We start from the raw sequence: 13258 nt of genomic DNA on the forward strand, positions 1-13258 counted from the left end.
CTTCCATTATGAGAGTTAAAATGTGCCAATTAAAGGCGGTTGTCTCACTGACTACCTTTTCTGTGGAAACCTCTAAGTCCCATAAAACAGCTATAAAAGGATTGAGACAATTCTAAAGTCAGAGATAATGAAACTTAATCACATTAATTATAAATGATTAGGAACAAATTCTTTCTGAACCTTTCAGGTGAAAGGATATTGACCCACTCTCTTGTGATGAGAAAAATAACAGGCACCATTTATACAATTTCCAACTCTGTTCAAGGATCAGGTAAGGAAAAAAATGCTACAGGAGACATAGCTTATGAGAAGAGTGGGAAACCTTTTAAAGGCCTTTGGGGTATATGTGACAGAGAACAGTGCTGTTAAAGTAGAAAAGGCCACTAAGCTGTACATAAAGATCCCTGCAGGTCACATACTGACTTAGTTTTAAAATGTGATGTTATCTATGTTTTATTGCATTTTTATTTATTTAGTTAAATGTTTTCCAATTATATTTTAATCTGGCTTGGGTAACACTTAGTAGTGTTGCTGCCAGTTGCCTGACATCTCTGTATTAGAATATAACTTAAGACATTTTAGATATATGTATGTATCCACATATGTACACAAAATTTGCTGGTTAACTTGATGGGGTGCTTGGGTGCTTGTGTTTGGGTGCTTGTACTTGGACCCCAATTTCTCCCTAGCCTCAGAAACACTATCCCCGGCAGTTTCTCCCCAGCCCAAGGACACTGTGCCTAGCAATTACTCATGAGTGGGCCCCAGCAAGACCCTTATCTCTCTCCCTGGTGCAGTTACAAAGGAATTATTAGTTTGAACTGGATTTGCACTGGGTCATAAAGATATTCTTACCCACTGGACTATCTATACTACCACCCTACCTCATTATCTACATCCTGGACTCCTCATTATCTGTATTCTAGACTTAAGACATATGTATACTCCCTACATCTATCTTGTCAAACAAGACATTGACTGGTGGCAGACTGGACAACTCTCAGTTATCCTTGAACTCTAGATAACTTAGTGACATAGCAGGCCTAAAACCACACCTCCATGTGGCCCCGCCTTGTGGGCGTTTCCTAGTAAACTCTGGGTAAAATGCCTGTGCAGTAGGTACAAGAAGTGCATGTTTCTTTAAGAACTGACCACTCCTTAACCACTCCCTAATCCCACCCTAAATCACCTAGTTAGCATATTTGACACGTTTTATTATATTTTATACTATATAAACTTTAACTGTACCCCTCTAAGGTCGCAGGTTCCTTAAGAATCCTTGCCTGCTGAAAAACTTAACAATAAATCTTTGCCACCTTGACTTAAAGAATGTTTGAGTCTGTGAATTCATTCCAGACGACCCCGTCCTGTACTTCAGTCTTTAAGGGGTCTCAAATACTCAGACCGCAAAAAAATGAAGTAGGGGAATGGAATGCCACTGTTTGGGGCAAAGAGTGAAGATAAATTTCTCAACAATTTTTATAACTTTATAGGTAGTCTAGGCCAGGGTTGGGGAACCTGCAGCCTTGAGGCCACATGTGGCCCTCTGGGTCCTCAGGTGTGGCCTCTTAATAAAAAGATTTGTTCTATAAAACTTGGACTCAGTCAAAAGGCTGCATTTAAGGATCTAGATGGCCATATGTGGCCTCGAGGCCAAAGGTTCCCCACCCTTGGAGCCTAGGTCTTTGCTTCCCTCAAAATCTAAAGCAGGTGACATTTCTGCCTAATCATATGTGTTTGACAGCCATCTGCCACCCTCATTGAGCAGGTAGCATAAAAAAAGCAACAGAAGCTAAGTGTTCTCTGGGGTGATAACACTGTTGCTAGAGCTCCTTGTTTAACCTAATGATACTCTTCTTGATGGCACTGAATCCCCAGGTTGCTTTTATTTTTTTAGGCAATTGGGGTTAAGTGACTTGCCCAGAGTCATACAGTTACTAAGTATCAAGTGTTTGGTCTGAGGCCGGATTTGAACTTGGGTCCTCCTGACTTCAGGGCCAGTGCTCTACCTACTACGCTACCTTGCTGCCCCCCCAGTTGCTTTTTATCTCGGGTTTTTAGCTTCTGTCTTAGGCCTCTTCAAGCCAGGGTTCCTGACCTTGGTTGGTCAGTCTCTCCATGCTTGGGTTCATGTTTTTTTGTCTTCCACAGGTATCCAGCCTGTAACAATCATTTCTTGGCCTGATCCCTCTCCCACTGCCTCGGTCACACTGACTAGTCTTTTATGAACTGTAGCGTCCAAATTAGCCCTTAGCCTTTCTTGCTGTTTCTTGTATGACTTTTACAGTTCTAGCCTTGGCTACACCTCATGCCTGGAATGCATTCTCTCCTCACTTCTCCCTCTTTATCTTTCAGGAAATCATGAAGGAAAACTGCCCTAAGGTCCTAGAACCAGAGGGTAAAATAGCCATAGAAAGAATCTAATGATTACCTCCTGAAAGAGATCTCAAATTGAAAATACCAAGGAATATAGTAGCTAAATTCTAAAGAGAAAATACTGCAAGCAGCCAGAAAGAAACAATTTAGATATCATGGAACCACAGTTAGGATTATGCAGGACCTTGCAGCTTCTACATTAAAAGATTGTAGGGCGTGGAATATGATATTCTGTAAGGCAAAGGAGCTTGGATTACAACCAAGGATCAACTACCCAGTGAAAATGAGCATTATCTTTCAGGGGAACAGATGGACATTCAACAAAATAGGGGACTTCCAAACCGTCCTGATAAAAAGACCAGAGCTCAACAGAAAATTTGATCTTCAAATACAAGACTGAAGAGAGACATAAAAAGGTAAATGGGAGAGAAAAAAACAACATGTTATTAATAAGCGCAAACTGTTTACATCCCTACAAGGAAAGATGACACTCTTGAGCATTGTACTGTTATCACACCACTTTAAAGGAGTATACATAGAGGGGGTGGGTATAAGTTGTAATGATGAAAAAAATCTAATTAAGTGGGTTAAATGGATCTATGTAAGTGGATTAATCTGATCTAACTAAGGGAATGTACTGGGAGAAAAGGAAAGGAGGAAGCAGACAAGGGTAAATCATGTTACAGTAAAAGGCACAAAAACCTCTTACAGTAGAGGGAAAGAAGGGAGGGAGATGAGCATTGTTTGAACTTTACTCTCATTGGATTTGGCTCAAGAAGGGAATAACATAATCCATTAAATATAGAAATCTAACATGTCCTATAGGCAGTAGGAGGGAAAAGGGGAAAGAAAAGGGAGGAGGGATAGAAGGGAGGGAAGAAGTAGTAAGGGTAAAGAGGAAGAAAAAGGAGGGGGCTAATAGAAGGGAGGTGGGACTAAGGGAGGCGGGCAGTCAAAGGCAAAGCACTAGTAAGGAGGGAAAGAAAGAAAGGAGAAAGAAAAGCATAAATGGGGGGAAATAAGATGGAGAGAAAGACACAGATAGTAATCATAACTGTGAATGTGAATGGGATGAACTCCCCCCATAAAATGGAAGCAGAATGGTTTAAAAACCATAATCCTGCAATATGTTGTTTACAGGAAACACATTTGAAACAGAGGGATACACACAGGGTAAAGGTAAAAGGCTGGAGTAGAATATATTATGCTTCAGCTGAAGTAAAAAAAGTAGGGGTAGCAATCCTGATCTCAGATGAAACAAAAGCAAAAATAGATCTTATCAAAACAGATAAGGAAGGAAACTACATCCTGCTAAAAGGCACCATAGACAATGAAGTAATATCATTAGTAAACATATATGCACCAAATAGTATAGCATCCAAATTTTTAGAGAAGTTCAGGGAGTTACAGGAAGAAATAGACAGCAAAACTATATTAGTGGGGGACCTCAACCTCCCCCTCTCTGAACTAGATAAATCTAACCACAAAATAAACAAGAAAGAAGTTAAGGAGGTGAACAGAATATTAGAAAAGTTAAGTATGGTAGACCTCTGGAGAAAATTGAATGGGGATAGAAACGAATATACTTTTTTCTTGGTGGTACATAGCACATACACAAAAATTGACCATGTACTAGGGCATAAAAACCTCACAATCCAATCAGAAAGGCAGAAATATTAAATGCATCCTTTTCAGATCATGATGTAATAAAAACTATATGTAATAAAAGGGCCACTGAAAGATGGACTAAAAATAATTGGAAACTAAATAATCTAATCCTAAAAAATGAATGGCTCACCTCTGCCTCTTAAAATCTCTTTTATCTTTCCAAACTCAGTTCAACCTCTTGATTTTACATGAAGCCTTTCTTGATTTCCTAATTCCTAGTGCCATTTCCTCTCCAAATTAACCTGTATCTTGTATATATATTTAATATGTACTTATATGTATACATGTTATTACCCATATTAGAATATAAACTACTTGAGGGCAGGGAGAATTTAATTTTTGTCCTTATATCCCCAGCACCTATTACAGTGCCTGGAATACTGCAGGTGCTTAATAACTGCATACTTAGTTTATTGGAATCATGCTGCTTGCTTGCTTCCCTCGTCTTTTGCTAATTAACTGGTGTCTGACCTGGACTTAGGTATTCATGTACTTGTCCCTACACGGACTGAACACTTAATGTTCATACCTTCAATATGTATCAACAAATCACAGAATCATAGCTTTAGAGATGGAATAGATTTTAAAGGACATTGAGCCCAATCTCCTCATTTTACAGATGAGGAACCAGAGAGGTTAAATGTCTTGTCAAAATAGACATAGCTCTTAAGTTTCTGAGGAAGAATTTGAAATCCGGTCTTCTGGACTCCAAGTCTATCATCCTATCCACCATACCATGTTGCCTCTAGGTATAACCTAGGTTCCCTAGGTATAACCAGATTACCAAAAAGATTATTCTAGATTACCTATCTTGTTGTCACTCATGACCTGATAGAATAATAATTTTCAATCATACATAGATGAATAAAAGATATACAAGGAAATATTTTAGGTTATTAAAGGTAGGCTTGCATATAGTTCATTAAGTAACATTGTCCATAAGCCTTTTCCATCCCCTCTCACCCCACCCTCTGTCCCCCTTTTCATGACATAGTTACTTGAATGTGTAGGCAGGTGCTCCATAGAGCTGGGCTAATTCAACCTCCATACTATCTTTACTGAAAAAACAGTTAGAGGCCACAATGTGGAGTTTTTAGTGAACAAGACAAGATTTTAACCAGGGTTTCTGTTTGAGATGAAGACTTCCTTGCCCTTTTCTCCAACATTACCAAAATTTTAGGACTAGCCTAATTTATTTCAGGCTGCCTTAAAATCGTTTGTTTTAGGGTTTCAATCAATTACTATCATCCATCTTCATACTATTAAGGCAACACTACTAACAGAAACTAGACCCTGGGAACACCACAAAGCTGGAGCTCTTGGGACAATTAGCTAGTCCCTAAGAACATGAATTAAACCTAAGTTAATTGTTGATGGCTTAACGGCCCATTAAGTTCTTATTCTTTTTCTATTCTAAAATATTCAGTTTATGAGTCACAATCTTAAGATTTTCAATGGATTAAAGAGGCTAAGGTATCTGTAAACTACCTTCCCCCTTTGACACAGAGTTTAACTGCTTGCTTTATGTTAGATCAGACACTGAGCCCCATGACCCTATTCCTATTCAGCAGGGTCCTCTTGTTCTGAAAGGATCAATGTAATTTACTTTTTTTTTTTTGGTTTTGTTTTGTTTGTTTTTTGTAGGCAATTGGGGTTAAGTGACTTGCCCAGGGTCACACAGCTAGCAAGTGTCAAGTGTTTGGTCTGAGGCCACATTTGAACTCAGGTCCTCCTGACTTCAGGGCCAGTGCTCTATCCATTGCGCCACCTAGCTGCCCCTGTAATTAACTTTCTGGAGACCAAACTGCTAGTTACACCTCTAAAGCATTTGTCCTTTACATCTTCCTTGAGGTCTTAAATTGCTTCACAGAGAGTCTCCATGAGGGGGAAATAATTTATGTACTGACAGTGGTCTTAATGACACTTTACTTCAGTTATTAAAGGCTGGAGAAAAGAAACTGTTACTTGAGCTTGAATACTCACCTTTCTCTTCACAATCTCTAGCAGCAACAGAGGTACAGTATTTCTGGGCTTTGTAGTTTTCATAAAATCCACTGATAGATTGCCCCAAGTTGTGATTAGGAAATATCAGAAATAGATTATCCAAAGTTTTAATGGAGGAATTCGCCATTATTACCACTATGATGGAAAAGTTATAGATTACTTTCTATTGAAGGAAACATGAGTCCACAGGACACCCAAATTAGGCTCATAGAACTTCTAAACTACATATGATACTTGAAAAATACTACTTACTTACCAGTAAACTTGTTTTCCTGATAGATGGTTCTCTAAGTATATATCAATCATGATAAGAGTTCTGAAATAGCCTTTGGGTAGAGTGAATATTTTTAGGTTATGACTGTTCTTTCTGTGATGAGAATGCCCACTTGAACCAATTATCTAGTTTCCATTTTGATTTAAGGGTCAGGTAAGGAAGGAAAATCCTAGAGGGGACATAGCTTAAGACAAAGGTATCTTAAGGGATAAGAGCTATTTTTGTTTATTCTTAAGACTATTAACTTGAGTGCTTTTACATATAGAAGAGATTTTATGTCAATTTCATGGCTCATTTTCTTTTATTTTTGATTTATAAATTTATATATATTAATACAACACAATATATGATTGTGATGGAATACTGCTATGCTATAAGAAATGATGAGCTTAATGATTTTAGAAAAAACATGGAAAAACTTGCATGAAATAATGAAGAGCTAAAAGCAGAACCAAGAGAACATTGAATATAGTAATAGCAATATTGTTTTATTGTTTTAGGAATGACTTTGAACAAATAAGCTATTTTGTCTATCATAATACCCAAATTAACTATAAAGGACATATGAAGAAAGATACTATCTGCATCCAGAGAAAGAATTGATACACAGAGGTATGTATAGAATAATTTTACATATATGTATATATATGTGTATGTATGTATATATATATGTGTGTGTGTGTGTGTATGTATGTATATATATACACACACACCTATTTATGTCTAATGGTAGCCATCTCTAGGGCAGGAGGGGAAAAGGGAAGAAAAAAAGAAAAAAATTTACATGATAATTTTGTCGTATATTTGAAAGTAACGGCAAGTTGTGCATAGTAGATTGGTAGTTTCATGTACAATCATCTTTTTTTATTGTACTACATTATGGAAATGTTTTTCTATAAATTAAAAACAACATTAAAAAATACAACACAATACAATAGAAAGACAAAATATTTACTCTCTTCAGAAAACCCTTGTTATAATACACATATGTGGCCCGGGTACTGGAGGGAGGAGCTTTGGCACATCCTACTTGGTTTTAGTAGGTTATCTGCAAGTCTGTCATCCTATCCACCATACCATGTTGCCTCTTGGTATAACCTGTGTTCCCTAGGTATAACCAGATTACCAAAAAGATTATTCTGGCTTACCTATCTTGTTGTCAGTCATGACCTGATAGAATAATAATTTTCAATCATACATAGATGAATAAAAGATATACAAGGAAATATTTTAGGTTATTATAGGTGGGCCTGCATGTAGTTCATTAAGTAACATTGCCCCTTCCATCCCCTCTCACCCCACCGTCTGTCCCCCTTTCCATGAAATAGTTACTTGAATATGTATTGGAATTCAGGGAGAACCTGGTCCTGAGGGGATGAGTTATGGAATGGGAGGCAGCAGAGATAAGAAGAGGAATAGATTATGGTAGCAACAAGTCCTGGAAGAAGGTGCTGCGACTGGGGACAACCCGATGAAGAGAAGATCCAAGTGAGCACCCCAGTGCAGCATCTGTGCTTCGGGAAGCGTAGGGAAGGCACAACACGAAAATGTTGAGTCTGAATTTTATCGACATCTAAACTCGCTATTCATTAATTGTTCATAGTATGTAATGTGAATGCATGTTAGTGAGATGACTTACTAAACAAATCACACATATGCAGGGTATCCCAAAAGGGCTCATGATTCTTTAAATTGCTTCCTCCCCTGAGTGCATTCATATTTATCTATGCTTGTCTTTAGTGAATCTCTCTCAACTCCTGATTAGATACTTTTTCTTCTACTGGTTTGGTCCTTCCAATGACATAGTAAATTGGATGGAGAGGGGAATGGAGGAAAGGGAGAGAAGGGAAACTCTCTTTTCTTCCCCTAAGAACACTTCTTTCTCAATGTCTTGGCTTGAACTTCAAATTGTCTTTACAAATTAATCTTACAATACTTATCTTTGTTCATCCCAAACATTAACCAAACTGGAGTGCTTGCCATTCTAGAAATGGATTCCAAACATTTTTGCCTCCTTTTACTCACATCTGTTTCTGGAATGCCTTTTCTCCTAGCTTTGAATAGCCATGGTTCCTACCCATTCTTTAAGGTCCAGTTCAAATGCAATCTTCTGAAGCTTTTTTTGCGTCTTTCTCAGCTGAATTCCCACAACACTGCTAATCTCTGATTACTTGGATTATTACTGATTTCTTGTATTATAGTTACTTTCATACATGTTTCAGCTCCCTTACTAAACTGTAAACTTAGAGTAAGAGCAGTAGTTTTATTTTTTGAATCCCTGTAATGAATGCCTACTAGGTGGAGGTATACAATCTAGGATTTAGAAGAAAGCCCTTTTATCTCAAATCTATGACTGGTATGTCAAAATTTTGTTCTTAGGAAAAATAAATCGTTTTATGATGAATTGTCAGCACCATGTTCAAGGATAGCAGTGAAGCAAGTAGCAGTAAGCTCAGTATGTCTAGGAAAAAGAAAGCATGAAGCTGGTCATAATTGGCCTGAATTGTGATACCATTATAGATATGTGGGGGTAGTATGGCTGGGTACTGAGGAAAAGAGAAACACTGAATTTTAGGAAGGGTCCTCAGAAAGCTGGAAAAGTAGGAGGGGACAATGTTATGAAGGGGTTTGGATGTCAAAGAGTGCATTTTGTATTTGCTCCTGAAGGTAATAGGAAGCCACTGGAGTTTACTGAGTAAGGAGGTACTATGATTGAACCTGCATTTTAGGAAAATCACGTTAGTGGCTGAATGGAAGAAAGACTGGAGTGGGGAGAGAGTTGAGGCAGGCAGATCCACCAACAGGCCGATGGTGATAAGGGCCTGCTCTAGAGTGCTGGCAATGCCAGAGGAGAGAAGGAGGTGTATTCAAGAGATGTTGCAAAAGTGAAATTGACAGGTCTTGGTAACAGCTTGGATATGGGGATGAAAGTAAGTAGTCCAGGATGATTCCTAGGTTGAGAACCTGGGGGACTGGGAGGATGGTGTTGTCCTCTACAGTAATAAGGAAGGTAGAGTGGGGAATAGTTTAGGGGGAAGTGAGTTCTGTTTTGGACATATTGAGTTTAAGATGTCTACTGGATATACAGTTCGAGATGTCTGAAAGATAGTTGGAAATATGAGATTGCGGGTCAGCAGAAATTCTGGGGTAGGATAGGTAGATTTGAGAATCATCAGCATATAGATGGCAATTAGGTCCATTGGAGCTGATGAGACCACCAAGTGTAACATAGAAGAGAAAAGGGCCCAGGACAGAACCTTGAGGGATACCTATGGTTAGCAGGCATGATATGGATAAAGGTCCAGCAAAGGACACTGAGAAGGGGTGGTCAGATATATAGGAGGAGAACCAGGACAGTGCGGTGTCCTGAAAGCTTAGAGAGATATGAATATCAAGGAGGAAAGGGTGATCAACAGTGTCAAAGGCTGCAGAGAGGCTGAAGAGAATGAAGACAGAGAAAATGCCATTGGATTTGGCAACTAAGACATTATTAGTAACTTTAGAGAGAGCAGTGTCAGTGGTATGACGAGGCTGAAAGCCTGATTATAAGGGGTTAAGAAGAGAGGGAAGAGAAGAGAGGAGAAAAAGTGGAGGCATCTATTGTAGATGGCCCTTTTGAGGAGTTTAGCTACAAAGGGCAGAAGAAATATAGGATAATAGCAGAGATGGAAAGATCAAGTGAGGGTTTTTTTTTTCCAGGATAGGGGAGACAGGAGCATGTTTGTATGCACTAGGAAATGAAGCAGTAGACAAGGAGAGACTGAAAATAAGTGAAAGTGTGGGGATGACAGGGGGCAATCTATCGGAGGAGACATGACCAAAAGGGATCACTTGAACAAGTAGAGGGGTTAGCCTTGGTAAGAAGGCTATTTCATCATATGAGACAGGGGTAAAAGAAGAGAGAGTGGCAGAAGGCACCTGATAGGAGATAGGGAAGAGGTAAGAAGAGGGAGTTTATGGCAAATAGCTTCAATATGGTCTATAAACAGGAGGAAAGATTCTCAGCTGAGACAATAGGTTTGAGGAGGGATGAAAAGGTTTAGAAGAGCTACTATGGAGAGTGGGATAAATTGATAAGGGAGTTATTAAATTAAGTTGCCTAGCAGCAGTGAAGACCCAGTTTAGGTTGTGTAACATAAATTTGTAGTGAACCTAGTTAGAATGCTTATGTGATTTTTTTCCATCTTTGTTCAGTATCACATGTATAGGAATGAAGGCAATGAATTGTGGGAGTGATCCAAGAGTAAGTGTAATCAGTAATATCATAAAGGGACTAGGGACTCACTAAAACAGTGCAGAGGTGAATTCAACAGGGAGTCAAGAATGGGGAGAAGAGAGGAGAGTGTTTAGTTCAGGGGAGATGGCCTGGGAGAGAATTGAGGCATCAAGGGATGGGAAGTCATGGCTGAAGAGTGGGGTTTTGTAAGGGGACATAGAAGGAGAGGTGAAAAGTCAAGAGTTCATAGTTGGATATGGGGATTTCAGGATTTTTGAATATGGAGGTGGTACATTTGTGGGTGATAGCAAGACAGAGGATATGACCATCTTTGTGTATGGCCGAGGTATGATGGAGGAGTAGCCCATGTGAGGTGAGTTAGTTTAGACAACTGAGTGATTAGGATATTTGAAGAAGAATGAATATGAATGTTGAAGTATGAGGGCAGCAGATAGGGAGGAGAGAAAAAATTGTAAGCCAGGTATAAAATTCATTGAGGAAGGAAGGAGAATGACCTGGAGGTCTACAGACAACAACTAAGAGGGTTTTGACTGGCTGGTAGGAAAGGATAGCATGACTCTCAGAGGAAGACAGATTACTGAATTACAGAGGTAAGGGGAGAACCTGGAAGTGGAAATGGGGATAAAGAAGTATTATAACTCCTCTTCCTTGACCAATGAGCCAAGGAGAATTGGTGAAAGAGTAGCCAGAACTAGAAAGGGTGGCCAAGGGAGTGATGTCATCAGGAAGGAGCCAGGTTTCAGTAAAACTCATAGATGGAAAGAGTGGGAGAGGAATAGATTTAAGATGAAGAGAAATTTGTTGCCTTATGAAACAGGCATTCCAGAGGGCATAGTGGAAAGGTTGGGTGGAGTTAGGATGAAACTTTGGGGTGGGAGGTGTGAGGGAGATGGGAATGAAGAATCAGGTGATAGAAGGTGAGGAATGGGTTTGGATGATGATCTACAGGAGTTCAGAGCCATTGAGATATGAAGGGTATGACCAGGTGTAAGAATGATCATCACTGAATTGAAGGTGCCACTCTTAGATGGAGCAAGAAATAGAAAGTCTAAAGTCAAAGGAAGGGTTCCTCTTCTCAGTACTGGAGGTTTTCGGCAGCAGGAGGTAGAAGATGTCTTGTGCTAGTACAGATGGAAGTGGTTGCTTTGAGGCAGATGGAAGATGCTTTTCCTCAGGGAACATACTACATCAACAACAGATGGAAATCTCAGGGGATGAGTGCAGGTATGGTCTGAGGTCTTCTCATGTGAGGAGGCTGGCTAGGAGGTGGCAGCAGGAAGAGGTAGACTCCCTGTGCAAATGGAAGATGCCTGGCCCCTAGCAACCTTTCTTGGAGGACACTCTGTGTCCAGCAGAAAATCATCAAGAGGTATGAGTTACCTTGGCTATGTGTTCCCTAATTGTGCTCTCTACTAGTGTACTCTTCACTTATGCTTACTTTACCCACTGACATAGTATGTTGTTGTAACACAGTGCTTCCTAGGTTTATAAGGGAAGAAATTTTGTTATTACTCTCCATGTAATACTATTTCAGTAAATATCTGCTTTGAACTAATTGTGTCAATTACTAAAAGTAAAAGCACTAGTTGGGGCTCATGAGCTATAGTTTTTTATATGCAAACTTACAGAGTATGGTTCTGGCGCAGTTATCACCAGGGGGAACCAATTTACACATTTTTTTTTTTTTAGGGATAGTAGCTCTGAGAAGACTGATAGATACATAGATGGACACACACATATATCCATATTTATCTATATGCCTACACATATCTAGATCTATTTATCTACTATCTCTCTATCTCTGGACATCTGTATATCTCTATTTCTATCTGAATCCAGCCCTAGTCTTTCTCCTAAACTTTAGTCTTATTTCAAATTGGATATCTTGGAGGCAACACAATGTATGCAAAACTCAAAAACTCTTTTCTCCAAAACCCACCTCTCTTCCAAACTTCCCTATTTTGTTCAAGGGCACCATTATCCTTCAGGTCATCCAGGTTCACAGCCTTGGTTATCATCTTTGACTCCTCACTCTCACCCTTTGTATTCAAACAGTTGCCAAATCTTGTTTCTACCTCTTCATCCTCTTTCAAATCCATCCTCTTCTCTCTACTCACAAAGCCACCACCTTAGCTCAAACCCTCATCACCTCTTCCTTGGATTACTGCAATAGCCTCCTAACTGGTCTCCCTGCCTTCAGTTTCTCCTTTCTACAATCCATCTTTCATACAGCTGCCAAAGTGTGTCCATACTCTGCATTCTACCTCTTATAGAAGTTCTGGAAATAGTCTGGAGGAATAAGATTTTGGAGGTATATTTAAGGGGATGAGCTGGTAGTCCAAGTTTTGTTGTTGTTGTTGTTATTTTAAAATAACAACATTTCAAATTAAAAATTAGAATACTGAAGTGCTGAGTGCGACTCTCTATAGACTTGACTCCTCAGAAAATTTTGGATGCAGTGATATATTGAAAATGACCTATAATTATTATGCCCTTAGTAAAGGGGCTGCCTTTATTAATTTAAAATTTTGGGAAACTTAATGTTTTATAATATTAAAAATAAACACCAATGGAAAATATAAATAACAAATTATAATAACATCTTTTATTCCTTGTGATCATATAATCATATGGTAGCATAGCCCTCTCCCTAGATCCTCCATCCACTCCCACCACAGGATTATAAAACCATAGTATCA

General features: G+C 39.0%; 1 protein-coding gene across 1 annotated transcript in view; it reads right to left on the bottom strand.

The window, feature by feature from the left end:
* LOC114052190 (ATP-binding cassette sub-family A member 3-like) overlaps window positions 1–13258 on the bottom strand; it is a 193544-nt gene that overhangs the window by 27225 nt on the left and 153061 nt on the right. Inside the window, exon 23 of the mRNA XM_027874667.1 lies at window positions 6028–6183. Within this exon, the coding sequence (XP_027730468.1) occupies window positions 6028–6183 (156 nt within the window). The remainder of the gene's footprint in view (window positions 1–6027; window positions 6184–13258) is intronic.

The sequence above is a fragment of the Vombatus ursinus genome, unplaced genomic scaffold (assembly GCF_900497805.2).
Source record: "Vombatus ursinus unplaced genomic scaffold, bare-nosed wombat genome assembly UNPS02014807.1, whole genome shotgun sequence".
Classification (NCBI taxonomy): Eukaryota; Metazoa; Chordata; class Mammalia; order Diprotodontia; family Vombatidae; genus Vombatus; species Vombatus ursinus.